Source organism: Catharus ustulatus, chromosome Z (genome assembly GCF_009819885.2).
Source record: "Catharus ustulatus isolate bCatUst1 chromosome Z, bCatUst1.pri.v2, whole genome shotgun sequence".
Taxonomy (NCBI): domain Eukaryota; kingdom Metazoa; phylum Chordata; class Aves; order Passeriformes; family Turdidae; genus Catharus; species Catharus ustulatus.
This window is the reverse complement of record NC_046262.2, coordinates 64,348,775-64,368,378: the sequence shown is the minus strand read 5'-3', so window position 1 is coordinate 64,368,378 and position 19,604 is coordinate 64,348,775. Positions and strand designations below refer to the sequence as shown.

The 19,604-nt window shown below is 42.3% G+C and overlaps 1 protein-coding gene and 1 pseudogene across 1 annotated transcript in view; both read left to right on the top strand.

Annotated features, from left to right (window-relative positions):
• LOC117010454 (leucyl and cystinyl aminopeptidase) overlaps positions 1-10,115 on the top strand; it is a 59,258-nt gene extending 49,143 nt beyond the window's left edge. Inside the window, exons 11-18 of the mRNA XM_033084943.2 lie at positions 1,535-1,623; positions 2,278-2,458; positions 3,154-3,310; positions 4,710-4,894; positions 5,555-5,716; positions 7,302-7,442; positions 8,406-8,487; positions 9,471-10,115. Coding sequence (XP_032940834.1) covers positions 1,535-1,623; positions 2,278-2,458; positions 3,154-3,310; positions 4,710-4,894; positions 5,555-5,716; positions 7,302-7,442; positions 8,406-8,487; positions 9,471-9,602 — 1,129 coding nt within the window. The 3' untranslated portion in view covers positions 9,603-10,115. The remainder of the gene's footprint in view (positions 1-1,534; positions 1,624-2,277; positions 2,459-3,153; positions 3,311-4,709; positions 4,895-5,554; positions 5,717-7,301; positions 7,443-8,405; positions 8,488-9,470) is intronic.
• Positions 10,116-16,315: 6,200 nt separating this feature from the next.
• Positions 16,316-18,682, top strand: LOC117010275 (annotated as a pseudogene).
• The last annotated feature ends 922 nt before the right edge of the window (positions 18,683-19,604 follow it).

The following is a 19,604-nucleotide window of genomic DNA, read 5'->3' as shown; positions in this document are numbered from 1 at the left end:
GACACCAAGCTGAGTGGTGCAGTTGGTGTGCCTGGGAGAATGGATGCCATCCAGAGGAATCTGTACAAACTCGAGCAGTGGGCCCTTGGTCAGGGCAACCCCTGGTATCAACACATGCTGGGGGATGAACAAATAAAGAGCAACCTTGCAAAGGAGAATTTTGAAGGATTGGTTCGTCAGTGTGTAAACCCAGTTTTCAGACACTGTTCAAGGCACCACAATGTAAGTTTTCCTTTTTTTGGTTCCTGGTAGTTGTTTTACCAGGACCTGAGAGTGCCATCTCTCAGAAGCTTACATTAGCCAGCAGAGAAAGACCGGAGGCCTTACTTGACAAGTTCCAGAAGAATCTTTATTTCATGCGAAGGGTGGTCAAGCAGGATTCTCTCAGAACAAAGGGCATACAGTCATATTTATAGGATCAAGTGGGATTGAAACTACAGCCAATAAAAAGTTTATACAAAGAACAGCATCCAGTCTAAGTCAAAAGTTCTAAAGGTGAACTGACCAATTACACAAACTAATTTCTAACCAATTATCTTTCAAGGTGTTAGGAGAGTGACCAAATTCTTAAGGAATTTGGCTCAGCCTTGGTATCTAGGAAACCTTTTCTATTATAGCAAGTTCCAGGGGCCAGGGGAAGATGGCTTTGGAGGAATTGTATCATCCACAGTGATACTGGATACAGGCCAGCAGTATGCATTCACAGCCCAGAATTCCAGTTATATTTTGGGCTGCATCCAAAGCAGTGTGGGCAGTAGGCCCAGGGAGGGGATTCTACCCCTCTGCACCACTCTGGTGAGACCTCAGCTGGAGCCCTGCATCCAGCTCTACGGTCCCAGTACGGGAAGGACATGGAATTGTTGGAGTGAGTCCAGAGTAGGTTCACAAAAACAATCAGGTGGACAGAGCACCTCTCCTCTACAAGGGCAGTTTGGGCTGGTTGTCCTGGAGAACAAAAGGCTCTGGGGAGACCTCACTGCATTCTTTCAAGTACTTAAAGGAAAGATCAGGACAGACTTTTTAGCAGGTTCTGTCTTGATAGGACTGGGAATAATGGTTTTGAAATAAAAGAGGGTCAATTTAGCCAAGATATAAGGAATAGTATTTTTATAATAAGGGTGGTGAAACAGTGGCACTGGTGGCCAAGAGAGGTGGTTGATGCCCCATCCCTGAAAATATTCAGGGCCAGGTTGAATGGGAATCTGATCATCTTCATGATCTAGTTGAAGATGTTCCTGCTCGTTGCAGGAGAGCTGAACTAGATGACCTTAAAACTTCTTTGAACCTAATCTGTTCTGTAAAATTTACCCATTTCTCAACATGGTGGGATTTAAAAAAAAAATTTCTGTGCATGTTGTGCATTTATTCTTTCATCATATTCTGATTATATAAGTGAGATTTATACTTTGTTATTTTACACAGAATTCAGTGATTCTAGTTTTATTAGTATACAAAAGTGCTTAAATTAAAAGAAACCATTCAAGGGAGATAATATGTATATAACATGTCAGTAAACATTTGTTTTCCTTTGCAGTTACCTGTGGCATATTCCTCTTACTTACCTAACAAATAGGTGCAACTTCACTCATTGTACTAACGCATATTTACTGGATCAGAAGTCAGGTATGTGACTAAAAGCTTCAGTAGCAAATTACTTAAGTGTTACAGATACGTGATTATGATTTCGGAGATCTGGAGAAAAGCACTGCTGGTCTTGTCATCATCAGAGAGATGGTTCCCTGTACATAGTGTGTATAAATACATGACAACAGCTGGAACAGAAGCACAGATTTGAACTTGGTAAAAGCCTATGATTTTCATCACAGTGCATACATGTAATCTCTCAAACTACATGTTCTCAGAGAGCAAGTTATGTGAATGTTGGTCTGCCAGTTTGCTGAAATGTTAGGAAGTAACTTTCCACTGAAATGGTTATTTTTTTAAATTTTATGGAAAAATACTGTATTTGGAACTGTAGATGGGGCTGTTTGAAAGAATGATAGGACAAAAGGAGAAAAATTAACTCATGCAACTTGGGGCAGACTTATGACAGTGTTTGTTCAGTCAGATGTAGGAAGAGGGATGAGGAAGTACAGCCTCAAATTTTTGAGCTGTCTTTTGAAACCTTCGTACTGGCTTTTCCTTCTTCACTATAGGGGGGAAATAGTGTGAAAGAATTTACTGTCTCTCTGAAACTAGTCTACTTCATAGACTTTGGTTTGAACAAACAGTTGTTCAGTGTTTGTTTCTGTTGACAACATATTGTTTGTCCACTAGCTGTCATTGAACTTCCAGAAGAGGTGGAATGGATAAAATTCAATGTGGACATGAATGGCTATTACATGGTGCACTATGCTGAAGATTGGAAAACACTGATTGATCTGTTGAAAAAAAACCACACTGCTCTGAGTCCTAAAGACAGAGCAAATTTGATCAACAACATCTTCAACCTTGCACGGTAAGACTTCTATATTGGAAAAGGTATTTTTATGTGTGTTTCAAGTTTTTTCCAAATCAGAGAAGATCATATTTAGTTTCTAGAGACAACTGCTTTAGAGAAAATTTAATTCAGTCTTCAATAGCCTTGTTAATACTGTTCACTGATACTTTAGATGTTATTTCCCTCTTCTTTTTAGCATCATCTCTTTGGATCACAGAGAACCACATGATAGTTCCCATTTCTGGAAGACACTGTTTTCTTTAGTGTCCAATAATCTGTCTGCTAGACTGTTTTCCTGTACTCAGTGCTTCACTTTAGAAAAGTAAGCTATTTTACGCTTAAATTTTTGCTGGTGCCCTCTCATTTGTTTCACTACCAGAGCAGGTAGGGAAGCTGAACAATATGGATAGTTTCGTTGGCAGCTGCCGTTCTATCTGAGTACCCTTATTTATGATTAATATTTTCAGACATCCTTGCTGCACTTCTTTACCCATTTTCAATGTTTGTTAACTGAAGGCATGTTAGTGGCCATTGTTGCTTTGCTGTAATCTTACCAAAGTTAAAATATGAAAATTTCCACATTTCAATTGTTTGTCACTCCCTCTATTCACTTACCTCTCTATTATTGTAATGGAAAGCACCACTTGTGATATGTTTAAGGGAGTGCTTTTGTTTTGCAATCCGTTTTAATGTTTGTGTTCATTGACCCGTAGTTTAGGAAGAGAGTCTCTGGAAAAGGCCTTTGAGTTGATTGATTACCTCAACAAAGAGAACAGCACTGCACCACTTACTCAAGCTTTGTTTCAGCTGAGTCTTATATACAGCCTTTTAGACAAGAAGGGTGAGCAACAACTGGCAGCACGGGTCATGGTATGTCTTAGTTTTTCATAAATGATAATTTTAAATAATTAGCTATAATGCTTCTTTATAGTTACATTCTCTTTTTACATGTTGACTGCTGAACATACTCGTTAATTTCACTAAGCTGGATGGAGATTGAACAGAGTTGCTGGTCTTGCCAATTTTTTCTAATGATATCTTGCCAAAATGCTTCTTTCTGGTCTTTCTTCTTCCCCTCTCCTTCCCCTGTTTCCATACCATATCCATATGCTCCAAAATGTTTTGTAGGGAGTGTGGTGCAGCAGGAACACAGTGGTGTCTTGGGCAACCCTAAAGTGCCCATACAGGTCAATTTAATACAAATATGTAATTGAATAGATTCCAAGTACTTTGCTTGCACAGAAAAGTTATCTCCAAAAGTTAGAGTGGCTAGAGATTGTAGATATAGTTGCTTTGTAGAGATAGAGAAGAAAAAAACAGAACGGTTTTCTGTAAAAACAGAAACACAAGTATGGTTGTCATTGTCCTGTTTCAGTTGTGTAACAGAGTAATACAATATAGTTCTACAGACTTGACAGTGAAATCAAAACTGTAGGTTCTGTTCTTGATGAGCATATCTCTTTCATTTCTCTGTTTACCTTCTTATTATGAAACTTCTTCTCCATATTCATCTACCGGTTTAAAATGAACTTTGCTGCTTTATGGTGTAAAATGTGAGTAAAGGGGTTTACTCTACAAGAAAATTATTATATTACTAGATAAAATAGCAGATGTTTTTTCTTTATGCTAGGTAGGGATTATTAGTGATTGCTCAGAGAAACATAAGAAAAAAGAGCACTATTTTAATTTACCCAAAGTTACCACGTATCTCCTATAAACAGCCTGAGCTCTGGTTTGCAATGCAGTGTCTATGCAGTTTTATTTAAGTTCAGAAGTTTCAGCTGAGATGTCGTAGTTGATCAGGCATCCAGCTGTGGTTTTGGCAAAGCTACAGAACTATAAAACTGAAGGGTATTCAGCCTGTAGGCATACAGAAGTTGTTTCTTTGTGCTAAATGAAGGCATATTTACTGTGATTTGGTGAAGTTAAAAGCAGTTAAACATACAGAAGTTGTAGCACATTGAGATTGTAAGCTGATTACAAGCAAGTCTGAGCCGTGGCTCAAAGAGTAGTCTCCATTTTCCATGTGCAATGGAAACATGTAACCTGGCCTATCTTTCAAATTGTGTAGTATCTGATACTTATTCCTGCAGTTAAGAAATAGCATGTGTAAGTTGGAATAAGTAGATGAAAAACTACTATGTTTAGCTTCCGCGTTTAAAAAGCTCAACTTTTTTTTTTTTTTCTTTTTAAATTTTAAACTGATTTTATGTATAGAAAATCCTCTTGGAATGAATTAGGTATTGCTACTAACTTTCTCCTCCTTTAGCATAGGATAGAGCACTTGCTTGGAGATAAAATTGATCAACAGCACTGGACAGATGACGGGACCCTGTCTGAACGAGAGCTCCGGTCAACACTGCTGGCTTTTGCCTGCACTCATGATATAAGAAACTGTAGAACAACTGCTGCCAAGATGTTTGACACATGGATGAAGTCTAACGGAACAGTCAGGTATCACAAAAACTGAGCTTCCACTTCTTGTACCCATCTGTCTTGCTTTTAAATTGTCACCATTGTATTTGGGGAAAACACCCCAACAACAAACAGAACAATCAAAAAATGAAAGCCCCACCACACCACCACCACCAACTTCATACTAATAATGAATGTGATTCTGTCTTGAACTGTTCCATGTGTGGAAGTACTTAGTGTTGCTCTATGAGAGGATGACTGTGCTAGACTTTGTCTCCAGTCTCATTAAGTTCAACTGCAAAACTAACCACACGTTTTCTTCCGTCTGCATTTCCTGAGCTGCATGCTGAAAGAAGATTACGTAGTGGCAAATCCAAAGCCCACTTTTTTATTATGAAGAATTCATTCTGCTGTGGATTCATGTGCATTTGGAGCCACAGAAATTCTCAACTTTGTGTACAATTTACTTTGTTTTCGTGTGACTAAATCATTTGCTTTTTTGTAGTGACTGAAAGTATTAGATCAGCATGAAGTCAATCATGTCAAATCTTAACAATTGCTACAGAATCAAATTGTTCGAAGAGAGGCATCTCCTTAAAGTTAATATTTTATTTTTGTGACTTCTTTTTTCTTTCCTCATGGGAGTTCTTTTGTGCCCCCGATGTTTATTTGTTTTGTTGCTTTTGGTTTTCCCTGTAGTCTGCCTAGTGATGTTATGAAAGCCATATTTGCAGTTGGAGCCAAGTCTAATGATGGCTGGGAATTCCTCCTGAAGATGTACTTCTCTTCAGTTTCTGAAGCAGAGAAAAGCAAAATGATTGAAGCCTTGGCCAGCACAGAAGATGCCAGAAAGCTGATCTGGTATGAAGGAGCCAAAAAGTTGTATGCTGTGTAAATTACAAGTGGTAAATCTTCTTGGAAAAGTGCATTGCCTTTTTTCTATTGCTGAAAAAATTTCTGTTTGATAAAGAAAATCCATACAAATGTTACAGGCTTCCATACACATGAAGAACTGATATTTTTCACTTAAAAATAAGTTATGTAACAGATCCACACAAACAAACAAGTTCTGAATATGCATAAGGAGAAAAGAGTTGAACTTAAAGGCTTTGCACTTCTGGTAACACAAAATTTCAGATTTTGTAGTGCGGGTAACTAAATTGCAGGCTACTCTATAGAACCTTAAAAGATTGATATATCTTTATAATCAAAGTAATGGCTAGTTGAGGTATACTTTTTGTTTGGATTTTTTTCCTCTTCTTTTTCTCATTTCTTTCTTTGGGTGAAAATTTCACTTTATATTATGTTCCTCTCTATAGACTTAATACTGCAAGGAGAACACAAACTTGGACTTACAATTTAGTCTTCAGCTACCCTCTCTTACCTCTTTGATGTATTGTTTTTCTTTTGCAAATTATTAGAATTTACTTTTCCAACACCAGTGAAAATTTAGGTGCTTGGATTAGCACTAAGGTCACTCTTCTGATTTCTGGAAATTAAAGCTAAGTACAGTAAAGTCACGAATACAAGCCGCACTGAGTATAAGCCGCATCTCTGGGTGTTGGCAAATATTTCGTTTTTTGTCCCTAAATAAGCCACACCTGAGTATAAGCTGCTCTGTCGTTTGCAGCGAGGACCCGCGTGCAACAAAGTTGCCAAATAGTAACAGAACGGCGACGGGGGGGGTTTACTGGCTCAGCTAAGACTGTGCAGGCTCGGCCCGCTCGGGGTTGCCGACGGGGACAGGTGGCCCAGCCCAGCGGGGCCACTGGGGGCCAACCGCCGCTGCCATTGGGCTCGGTCACCATGGCCCGGCCCTGCCTCGTGGTGGCAGGCAGGGATGGAGCCCCCCTTTCTCCCGCGGCGGCGGGCGGGGACGGAGCCCACCACCGCCTCCCGAGCCGTGGCAGTGGCAGCCCGGGTCCCCCGCCGCCTCCCCGAGCCGCGACAATGGCAGCGCGGGGCCCTGTCCATCTCTCCCCTGGGCTGCGGTAGACGAGGGAAGGAGGGAGCTCTCCCGCCTCTCTCCCCACCCCCCGTGCTGCCTGCAGGGAGCCAGGCTCCACCCACGGTGCAACAGAGTAGCGATTTGTAACAATTCCAAAATGCTGACTTTGCAGCAGCTGGGCTCGGCACCCTGGGTGGCACTTCTGAGGTTGTAAATGTCAGAAAATTATTCACATATTAGCCACTCCTGAGTATTAGCCGCATTTCCGGTGTAGGAGCAAAATCTTAGTCAAATTGTTGCAGCTTGTATTCGTGAAATAAAGCCAAGCAGATACAGTTGTTGTAATAAAATGTAACATTGATTTCTTCAAGATGTCAAAAGTTGCTTGCTTGATGTTTTATATAATCTTTTCTGTCTCACTGGGAACTTTCAGGAAACCCATGGGAACATATGAATAGACTTTTTTTCCTGTCTCTTTGCATATGCTTTGTCTCCTAGGTTAATGCAGAACAGTCTTGAAGGAGAAATCATCAGGTCACAGGAGCTTTCACATATCATAGCAACCATTAGCCAGAGTTTGCCTGGATATTTGCTGGCCTGGGACTTCGTCAAAGAGAGCTGGGAAAAACTTACACGAAAGTAAGGCTTTTTATGCAGCGGAAACTTTCAAATTCACAGTTATAGAAGCACCTGTTTGTTTCTTTCAAACGGGACAATAAATAGTAGCATTCATATGAAAAGATTCATATTAAAAATCTAAATCATGTTTTAAAATCAGTGGTTACAAATGTAACTTGCTACATAAAACTTGAAGGCTTAGCGATTGTCCTAGAACCTCGGAGTAATTCTAAACAATCTTAATTTTTCTTGGAAGTTTGCTGTCTCTAGGATGATTGGTTCAGTTGCCGAATATTTATGTGGATCAAATGGATTCAAAAGGACATCCAGGGAATTAATTCAGTATTTATTGTTTCTGAATTGTCACAGCACTCCTAAAACCAAGTGACCAAAATATCCCACTTGCTTCAGAAATATGTTGTCTTTCACTGGCCTTGAAGGGTGCCTAGCAGGAAAGCTGGCCCCCCAAGTCTTCAGAAAGCCAACAGTACTAGAAACTTCTGTTTCTAAATCCCAAGTTTGATTTTAAACAGTTTCATGCTGCTAAAGAAGTTTCTCCTCATGAAAACTTCTGCTCTAGCAAGCTCTTCATATCCAATATTACAGTTATCTCACTTGAAAGAAAACCTGGTTGCAAGTTCAGTTCTGGTAAAGCTTTAGAACACATACATACCACAGATCAAGATCTTGATATTCACTGTGTGGTGTCCTCAGTTCTTTACTATTTGACCTGTGATAGGAGTTTGAAAATTTTCCCTGGCTTTTGCTCTGATGTTACAGTTTTAGAGGGAATAGGGAGCTTGGATTTCTAAGTCCATATATTTCTTTTGAAAAATAAGGTTTGTAATTGGAATGTAAGGTATTGAATTTAAGTGCTTTTAATATTTTCCAACTTCTAAACAAAAAGGTAGAAATGAATGCATTCACATACCAAAACTGCATGTTAAAATGTCTCCTAGCTGAAAATATTTGTTTGTCTTTCAGGTTTCACCTAGGCTCATATACTATCCGGAATATCATTAGCTGGTCAACTTCTCAATTTGCAACAAAGGCACATCTACTGGAGGTTGGTGGCTCAATCTACCGGGGGTATTTTCTGATGGCAATGCTGCTTTCATTTAGTTGAAGGATGAGGAAAACACATGTTCACATATTTTGTATATCCTTGACACCCTGTTGCGAGTATATATATTAGTTGCTTTCCCCATTTGACACATGGTAAATGTATGCACAGACACTGGGAAATTGTATACCAAGTCTGTGACAGAATTGCATTACAGAGTTGAATGCAGTTATTGGTTTATACTGTTGTGTTTTCCTGTGCACTGGAACACGCTGTCTCACCAAATAATGATTTGATCTATATGTAATTTTGGTCTAGATTTTGTAAGCAAGCTATGACTTCTGTATCTATGAAATGTGATGCTATGACATGAAAATTGCTTTATGCTGGTTTTTTCCATCTACAATCCCAGAGTTACTGTGGAAGTTGAGTATCAGCCAAGATTGTTTAATAGGTTTTAGAAAGCTCTGTTGTCTTCCCTAACAAGGCCTTGAAGTTAATGTATCAAGAGTTGTTTACAGTTCAGTCCAATGTTTTCATTCAGATAATTTGGTAGAGATAGGTATTAATAGTTTGACCTATAACATTTTAAGTGTTATTGACAGTTAGAATGATGATGATTGGGTGTTGGGGCTGTTCCAGAATACTGAAGAGGGTTGCTTACAATAAACAATTCTTTGTCAGAGAATAGGACTCCTTTTCCAGAACACAGCATACTCTTTGTTGGGTTTGTGATATGGTAAATTAATGTCTATTTATTTGTGAAATGATATATTGAAACCAAATGAGTTATTGCTGCTGTATCCATGAAAAATGCTTTCCTTGCATTTTGGAAACTCCTTTGAGAGGTTTGCGCAGATACAAACAATTCTCAGAAATGGATTTCCTCCAACATGTGTATAGCCTTTGCTGCTGTACCTATTTGTCTGGCTAGTGTTAATTAAAATTAATATTTTTTTCTTTCTTTCTTTATTCTTGCTATGCAGGTCAAGTCATTTTTTGAGTCAAAGTCAGAGAAGAGTTCTCAACTGCGTTGTGTAAAAGAGGCAATTGACACAATTCAGCTCAATATCCAGTGGATGGAGAGAAATTTGGCAAAGCTACAAGAACTGCTGTAGTGCATATAATACTGTGCTGTGTCAGCCACTTAGGAGCTCTGTGAGCAGTTACTGTGTTTCATGAAACCAGGCATCGCTGCGACATTGCACTATTAAGGAATCTAGATAGCTCAGGGCATGTCTCAGATAAATTTTTATTTTCCTTGAAGCATTTTGAGCAATATGTAAGTATTTACCCTGAAACTGTTTTCATCTGTAGCCCGAACATCTGCACAAATGATTCAATATTATTTTATATGTGGAATTTATGCTCTTTCCTTTGGAGTTGTGTTACAGCTTCTTGGCAGTGGATTAATACTGACAGTCAGGTAATAAAGAAAGAGTTACCGTGAACTGTTACTCTTTTGCAGACTGCTCATTGAGCAGTAGATTTTTTTCTTAATGCAAAACTGTGTGTGGTTTCCACATTTGTAGATCTAGAAGCTGTTGTGGAACAGAAATATATTTCAGATGTGTAAATAGTAGTGAATGTTACAAAGTTCAAGAGGCAAAATAAATACAGTTACAATTCAATTTAAGTTTGGATTTTTTTATTTTCATGGTGTTCATTAGGAATTACACATAAAAAATAAATCTTATGCTAAGAATACACAATTTGAGATATAAAAGTGGCTGGATGGTAGTATGGAAAAGAAGAAACAGATAGCAAAACAAAGTGTTTTAGAGGTGGGATTTCTGGAAACAGGGGTGTGACTTTGGAATTTCTATTCTGCATTTATTAGTTTTGAGAATCTCTTCATTAATGGTTGAACTTTAACTGATTTTGCTGTATTTTTTAAGGTTGGTTCATCTCTTAGACTGATACTGATTTGTGCCCTTTTGACTACTGACTTTCACCACATGTTGCAGAGGAGTTGCAGTTGATAGATTAGTCAGTCACCTCATTTTTGTAAACTTCTAGTCTTTCATTGCCTGGTAACTGTCAAATTAGTGTAAATTGTCATCATTGCTCAGTCTTTAGGGCATTAGTTTTAGGAAAACTTTTAATTCAGATTTTAATGATTTATTTTTCTACTATTGTAAAAAATCTTATGAGACAAATCCTCAAAAGTCTTTTGGACAATAGGAACCAAATTCCTAATGTGCAACACTGTAAAATATAATACCTGCAGTGCAATCTATGTCTTTCAGAAATGGTGAAAAAAGCCATTTTGGAGATATAGTGTATATATATATACAGTACATGCAAGATTTTATTTCATCCCTGGCCACAATATTGAGTCTTAAAACATTTAAAATCAAAACTGTGGAAGAGGATCCCATCTTCCTCCTTATTTCTGCTCTGAAATTTAAAATATTTACTATTCCATTAAAATGCTTTAGTGACAACTATGAAACAATAACATGGAGCTCAGTTTTAGACAGGAAAGTGTACCAAGAAAATTTGGAAAGCTAGGGAGGCTTTTTTTCGTTTTACCATTCGTTTCATACGCATACTTTGTTATGTCAGTCGTAGAGGTTTTTAAATTGTTTTTCTGTTAGGGAGTCTGCAGCCCTATTAATAAGGTCTGCTGGAGTCAATTCCTCCTTCCATGATAAATGCTTAAATATAATTGTCATTTTTTGGAGTGTATTGGCAATTGATGAAGACAGAAATGGCCAAGACCTGGTACAAGGCAGATAATCTTTGCTGGCAAGGCTCATGTTTGGACATGGACTTAGGGCGTGGTGAGGGTCAGGAAAAGGGTGAGGTGTTAGTGCAGCACAAAGAGCAGAAACTCAGTGTTAGGAGGACTGTGAAAAGGCTTCCGAGGGAAGGTAAGGACTGCTACTCCACTCTAAGTGCCAGAGAGTTGGATGTCCCATTAGCAGGATTCCGGTTAGGACTAGTGTGACTATGGCTAGCTGGTATGGCTAGTTAAGCTTAGCCATAGGTGCAGGACAAAAACTTGAACTGTTCAAGCTAACCCAGGTAATGCTGGATTATGGAATTTGTAGTATTACTCAGTAGTACTTTGTAAGTGAGACTACCAAGTGTAGGACACAAAGTATTAGGGGCTGTACCAAATGCAGACTTACTGGCTGAAGTGTAGTAAGCAAGTGTGTCTTTGCATGCCTTATGAATTGACTTAATGAGCCAGCCTGGCAATGTTAGAAGGATGACTACAGAATTTAAAGGTACAGCAGAACTTCTGAAAAAGGATGTGTCATTGGGGCAGGATTCATTTGGGAGTGAAGGGCTGTGTGACAAACCGAGCTCAGCCACTCCCTGAGGCATGAGGCTCCCGCATTACCTTCAGTATCTTTGATGCTATTGGCACAATTGTCCGGCAGCATCGTTTCATTGGTGGTGCAGCTCCTCAGCTCAAATGCTGTGCAAGGACAGAGTTAGCTGCATAGGGCTTGACCCTGCACTTGATACTGTCTTTCACCTCCTCTTGAGCTCCAGATCTCAAACTCCTTAGCAAAAGCTCTGGGGTAGCAAGAGGAGAAGGCTGCTCACATCTGCAGTTGCAGAAGGTGTTCCAGAGAGCAGAAAGCAGAGCCCCAAGGGTACTGCCAGCATGGGCACTTGCCATCACAGCTGGCAAGCAGGATTTACCTTGCCATTTCCTTCCACTCAGCATCTTCAGCCTCTTTCACACAGATCTCATCCAGCTCAGAGAGCAAGTCATGAGGGATGTGCTGCTCCTCCTACTTGGTGCTGAGGATGAACTGTACCCACTGGGGTGGGGTGTCTGGGGATAGGAGACAAAGCTTCATCCTGTTACTGTGGGTGTCATGCTTACATTCCAAGTGGGCATCAGATGTGCACCAGTCCAGCCATTATTACTGGGCTAGGCCCTTACCTCTAGGTCTGTGCAGACTGGCCCAGGACCACGGAGGAGAAACATGTTTCTCCTCTGCATAAGGATAGACTGCTTTATTCTCTCTGACTTCCATTTCTAAAGGCAGGATCCCTCTAAGGAAGATGCGTTTAGCAAAATCATGCGCTTAAACAGCCTTAAAGGAAAGGTCATCTTGCTAAGCAATGCCACTTTCCCTCAGAACTAGCCACATGGACCTGCCTGGAGAAGACCTCACATAGTGTCCACATAACCCTAAAGAGGTTAGTGAGGGATGTGGATTGTTACAGTAGTAGTCTTGCTCTGTTGGAGCAAAGTCCTCCTCTTTCTGATGCTTCCAGCTATGGAGTCCGTTATGGCGGTGGCTGTGTGTGACCAGTGGTGTCTGCACACCCTTGCACAGGATTCAGAGGTTTGCAAAAAAGTGGCACTTGCTCTTGATACCAGGAAGCCAGCTGATGCAGAAACCACAGTTAAATCAGTGCATCCATCTAGGGAGGAAATACCAACTTCTCTCAATTTCATTTTCATTGTATCCCTCAATGGTGTAGACCTGTCCTTTCTCCCAAGTCCATTCTGCTCCAGCTTTGCAATAAGTGCTGGGAGCAAGTGTTCCTGAAATTAAGAAACTGCATCTCAAATGTCAGCTTTGGCTGGACAACTCAGATTTGTTCATGACACAGCAGCATTTTTCAAGATCTTTGCATGGCACAAGATGACAAGATCAAATCAGCATCATGATAATGAACTGAAGAATAAAAAAAATGAGGAAGAACACAGTCTAACATCTGCAGCCATCACATCATTCTTCTCTCCAAGTTAGGAGCAGCCTCTGTGAAAAATCAAGCTATGAATTATCCAGCCCTGTGGTGAAGGCTCACACTAGAACTTTTGGGGGAGGCTTTCCCCTTGGTTTAAAAGCTGTAATAATTTCAAAAGCCTCTGGAAAGAACTGTGTTTATTTATGTACTATCATGGCACATTTTGCTGCGTGTGCTGTAATACTGTGCAACAGGCATAGGGACTTTGTGCAATGGAAAACCCACAACTGTGGTGGCCCTTGTACCAGCAGAGACTCCCCTCCCCACTTCTCATACTAAATATTGACAACATTGCTCATCATTCCCTGGTTAGTTGCTGCTTCTTCATTTGTGTAGCAGGGGGCAGGTACAAGCTGGGGCTGGGTGTGCACAGCTCTTCTCTCCTCCCAAGGCATCATCCAGCCCTGCATCCATGCAAGTCCATAACCATCGCACCTCAGCATGGCTTCTCCTCCAAGGCATAGCTCTGAAAACACTGGCTTGTAGTTTTTCCCATACCCCTATAAAACAGCCTATAATATAATCTATATTGTATGCAGTGGGAATCTGAAAATATTTATTACAGAGGGAGAGGTTGAGAGTTTCAGACCAAAAATAAGTTTTCTGCCCTGTTCCTGCACTTCTTAAGGGGGAAAAAGAAGGGGGGGGGCAATGGGGGGTATTTCCAAACGGGGGGAAGTTTCAAACCAAAGCAAAACCAAAAACCCACAGCAACTTTCAGTGTCCAAAGGTGACACCTGCAGGCCTCCCTAGATCACACTTTGCCACAGGACGTGACCATCAACAGCAAAGGCCTTCAAGAACCTGTAAGGGTGACACTAGCCAAGGGGAAACCTTTATCCTCCTTTTATTATCTTTTTTTCTTTTCCTATTTTTTTTTCTCTTTTTTTTAATCTCTTTTTGTTTTTTTTTTATCTCTTTCCCCCCTCTTTTTCCTTTTGCAAAAGCCAAAGGCTTGGACCTCAAGCCCACTTCTCCTGAAATACCACTGCTGGCACTGCGTGAAGAACATTTCTGCCTTAAAGGACAAAGAGCTACGACAACAAACTGAAATGAATATTTTATTTCTGTTTTCCCGTGTAACCAAGGCAGGGGAAGGGGATTACCAGATTTCCTGAGTTCAAAGAAACAAAAACCCAGCCTCATCTTGCATTCAACTCCAACTGCAGCTTGAAGGTGGGAGCCTAAGGCCCGCTAGGGAAGGATTGATTGGCAGCACTTCAGGATACTGTGGTACACAACTTTTCTTTCTGGGGCAATGCCTGCTGATCCAAAGGCAGCCTCAATAACATAAGCCCATGCTGTCCTGCCCACACACCTCCTCCACATGTGTGCAATGGCTGATGATGACTTAGTTGCTGTAGATGTAAAATGGACCTTTAGTGGTCTTAAGAAAATATCTAGTTTCACAGATAACCTTGTTTGCACTTCCCCTCATTGTCCTGTGTGAGGCAAGGCCTCCCTGAGCTGGGATCTGCAAAATGCAGCCGTGGACAGGCATGTCAGGCACAAAGGGAAAGGGTCTCTCTAAAGGGCCAGAACTGTGCCCGCTCAGAGAGGAGGGCAAATGTGGGAACCCAGGACATCCCTCTGGCTGCCTTGGATAGCTTGAGACCCTGGCAGGGGGCTCAGAAGCCTTGGCACAGAGCCTAAGACCCCTATGCTTTTGATTTTAACACCTGGGAAAAGTTACCACCATTGCACGAAGAGTTACAAGTCACAAAAAGTAAGTAGAGTATAAGTAAGTTTATCAAAAGGTGAAAAAGTAGATTTTTAAGATTTTTTTAGAATAGGAGTCCAGGGTCAAGATAGAGGAATATGGGCATATTCTGTCCCTCTTTCTCCTTCTTCTTGGCATCCATCTTCTAGGTGATGGTGACACTTCTGGATTGGTTTAGAGTAGAACTAGACTGTACCATATAGATGATATGTATTGCAAGATAACTATAATGTTTACGTAGTTTGTAGTATATAAAGATAATACCACCCTGAAGGCGGGCTGTGTGCCTGGGACTGACATGCTGAATGGACCACAACAATCAGGGAAAGGACTTCTTAGATAAGATAAAATAAACAGCCTCTGGGAACTGCAGAAGATGACTCCTGACTCTTTCTCCGGTGCTCGGGCTGGGTAACAGAGACTTAAAATACACAGGTGGTCATCTCGAGCTCCTGATACACCACCAACATTAGGCAAAGGTGCAGTGGAATAAGGGACTGCAGGTCCTAGAGATGTTGGGGACAGCAGCTGGAAATGCAGTGTCTTAGGCTGCTGACATCTGGTGCTTCTGTGTGTGTGCTGTATAGCACACCAGGGAACTTGAAACTGATCTCTGGGTAGGAGCCTTCCATCTCCTTGGTCCTCCCTGAACTTCATCAAAAGAAAGCTAAGAAAATTGGAGTTTAGTGAACAGAGGAACTTATGGGAAGTAGCTGAAATGGCAGTCCAACGCACAGCTGCTGTACCTCTCAAAATAGGGGTAAGCTGTTTAGCAGTCCAGCGGAAGCAACTAAATAAACAGGCTCAACTGTAAAGGGGCTACAGTTTCTTGAAGGAAAATTATTTTTAATTAGAGTTCTTCATAGTTGGTTTCTAAACAACACCAAAAGAGCTTAGGCCTTGAGACAGTTCCATTTGTTTAGTTGATTTTTCTGTCTCGAAGCAAATGAAAACAATGCCACAAATTGTTTTTAAAAATCAGAATATGTGTTGCTTTTAATTGTTGCTACAGATTCTGTACGAGTTTTAGATGACAATCTTGTATCATTGTCATGGTACTGGCACAGGTTGCCCAAAGAAGCTGTGGATGTCCCATTCCTTTTGCCATTTGAGGCCAGGAGGGAGTCTGAGCAACCTGGTGTAGTGGAAGGCATCTGTGTGCATGGCTGGGGTTTGAAACCAGTCAATCCTTAAGGTACCTTCCAGTCAGATTTTTCTGTGGTTCTATGCCTCTACATTGCCCCTCCCCCCCGCCTCCAGAGGCCAGCACCATGCCCGCAACATGGAATCAGTCCCTTTGTGACATCAGCCCCAGGGCCAAGGGCACTGCGGCAGTGCAAATTCTGTGGGCGCTCCATTGGCAGTTGTGGAGGAGCTGACGGGCCCTCTCTCTCTCTCTCTCCTTGCTGCTGACTTGTGTCTCTGACAGCAATGATTTTGTTGTGCATCCTCATCCTGCTGGCTCTGTGCGGGCCTGCACATGGCGCCTGTGGGTAAGTAGCCCCGGGCTCTGAGGGGGCCCAGACAAAAGCTTAGGGTGTTCCCTGAGGATGCCTGCTTGCTGCCTGTGGCCACACCGATTTCTAAAACGCTGGGTGGGAGTCTCAGTTTATTACCAGCATGCAGGCTGCTGGCACCACTTGTCTACAGCAGAAACAGGCAGACATATGCACTCCCCAGGAAGTTCCCTGGCCGTGCTGGCTTTGCAGCCAAGGCCCTGCGGGAAAGGAAGCTGCCTGACCTTCATGCTGCAAAGCAGCAAGCCTTCTCACAGGACAGTAATGTCTTTCTCCTTACAGGGACACCTGTGGACTCCGGCCCATGCCTGCTACGGTCAGCTCATCACGCGTTGTGGGTGGCACAGATGTCCTGCCAGGATATGGGGCCTGGGCTGGCATTGTCAGTTTCCGCCCTGTCTGGCAACCACCATATTCTTTGCATTGGTGTGGAGGAACACTCATCAGCCCGAAGTGGGTCCTCATAGCGGCCCACTGCTTTGATGACATCTTAAAGTAAGGAAGACTTGGGCACAGGGATATCCCCACAACAACCAGTGTGTGCTATTCCCATCCCATTTCCTCACTAGTGTGCCTAGTGCCAGGACATTGCAGGGCCTAGCTGAGGCCTGGGCAGGGAGAGGACTGGGCTCATGCCTCTGCTTCCTAGCAGCCTCCAGCTGAACATATCTTGAGCCTATTTTGTCTTTCTGTAGTGCTGTTTTGCTCTCTGCCTCAGGAAGCAGAAGGCAAGGAAATGCTGGGCTGTGACAGCACATGACTCCCTCTCACACCTCTCTCCATCTGCCTTCCAGTCCCATGAACGAGTGGGCCGTCGTGATTGGCACCACCATGAAGAGCCAGATGACCAAAGATATGGTAGTGCGCAGGGTTAAGCGGGTGATCAACCACGAAAAATATAATAGGTCATCGGCTCATAATGACATCGCCGTGATGGAATTGGACAGACCAGTAGAGTGCACCTCCTTCATTCAGCTTGCCTGCCTGCCTGGTCCTTCAGTGAAATTGTCAGAGCTGAAAAACTGTTACATTGCCGGCTGGGGTGACACATATGCAAAATGTGAGTTCCCATAAAGAACCTGTGCCCTGAGGGCAAACTTGAAACACCAGGGAGAGGTGGCTGGGGCTTCCAGACAGCAAAGGCCAAAATGAGAGTTGGGCTGTGGGATACATACTTCTGGAGAGATGGGTTTGGCCTGCTGTCCAATGCCAGATGGCAGTGACGTAGCACTCCAACACCTCTGTAGAGGCAGAGCCAAGCCCTAGGGAAGGATTTCAACACACAGACAGGCCAGGAGAATGAGCAAGGCGTTGCTGGAAACTCATTTCTTTCTCTGCTCACAGCAGAAAGCGGTAGTGAGATCCTGCAGCAGGCCAAAGTCCAGATTGTGAATAACAAGCTCTGCAACAGTAGCGATTACAATCAAGGGTACATCCACGACTTCCAGGTGTGCACTTCTGGTGTAACCGGCCTTGGCATCTGCCAGGTAGGAGCATGCTATGAGTCCCCCAGCCCCCAGTGGTGTGGTTAGCCCCACCACACCACCCAAGCACAGCCCAGCACCTGCTTTCCCTGGCCAGTCACTCTCCCACCCGCAACTCTGCACCACTGCTGTAGCTTCTGCCCCCTTTCCCACCTGTGGGTTATTGCTCAGTGAGGTCCAGATACCAACCCTGAAACATCCAAGCATCCAAGGGAGACAGAGAGCCCCACCTTACAGACCCCCAACCTGCTCCCAAGAGTGTCAAGGCTCTGCAGGTTCCTTCCTCTGCCAGGAATCCAGTTCTCCAGTCGGGGCTGGGACAGTAAAGGACAAGTAAAGGACCCAACTCTAACTGCTGACAGGCACTCAAAATCATCTTTATCCTCTCTGCTCTGCTTCAGGGTGACAGCGGGGGACCTGTTACTTGCCAAGATAAGAGTGGTGATTTCTTCTGGCAAATTGGTGTACACAGCTGGACAACAGGCTGTGCTAGATATAAAAAGCCTGGAGTCTCCAGCTCCACTCAGTACTACTACAACTGGATCTGGTACAAGACAGGAATAAAGCCAGCGACAGGAATAAAGCCAACACCAGCAGTTACTGCAACACCAGCACCAGCCTACACCTCAAGCCCTCTGCAAACACTACCTCCAAGTTCAACACAACCCTGTCCATTTCCATGTGAAAAGCTGCTGCAATTCCTTAATCTGCTAAAGGATATCTTGCAGTACCTAAAGGGAAAAATATTTTGAACAGCAGAATGGACCAGCTGCAGTTCAGGATTTAGTGGACCACAACCCTTTCCTTCTGAGTTATATTAATTTGAATTTCATTAAACTGAATTAAATTTTGAATTGTAAACAAAATAATAATAATAATAATTATAATAATAATAATAAAGGTATAGGTCAATTTAATACAAATATGTAATTGAACAGCTTCCGTGTACAGTTATTTCAGGATTATAAGGCGCATCATTTTGACTAAAGTTTTGGTCCAAATGCGAAGTGCGGCTTATAATCAGGTGCGGCTTATATATGGACAAAGAACAAAAAGTTGCTGTTTTAGTTTGGATTGCCGGTGTCTGCTAAGAAAGGCAGGAGCTTTTCTTTGAAATGGAGACTGTAGAGCCCCCCTCCCTCCAAATTATTATAATTTTGAAATCAAGGGCCTTTCAGGCAAAAATATGAGAATTAGGAATAACAGTTCTTTTCTAGGGAAATTAAAATAGAAATACAGTACTACAAAGAAACAAACCACAAACCCTGACAAAGTCAGAGTACAACCTGACACCCTGTCAGGCAGGGTGCTGTTAGCAGTCCCATTAAATGGTGGCTGCATCCTCCTGCAGTGACAGATTTGGTTCAGTTGAAGCAGTGCTCCTGTAGAAGGTGCAGCTTCCCTCTGGAGGTCTGGTGGTGATTTGGAGAAATCCGGTTTTCCTCTGGAGTCCAGTGGAGAAAGGGGCTACCTTAGAGTCCCAAAACCTCTGTTTTTGTCTTGGTAGGAAATGTTGGGCTCTTCCCCCTGGCTGGAGCAACTTCCAGTGGGATGAAGTAATTTTATCAGTCACACAGTGTGGCTCAATGGGCCATTAGCAGAAAATGACTCGCTGGAGGAAGGATGGGTTGTGAAAAGATAAAGAACAATGCCCTGCCTGGCTTCAATGGATGG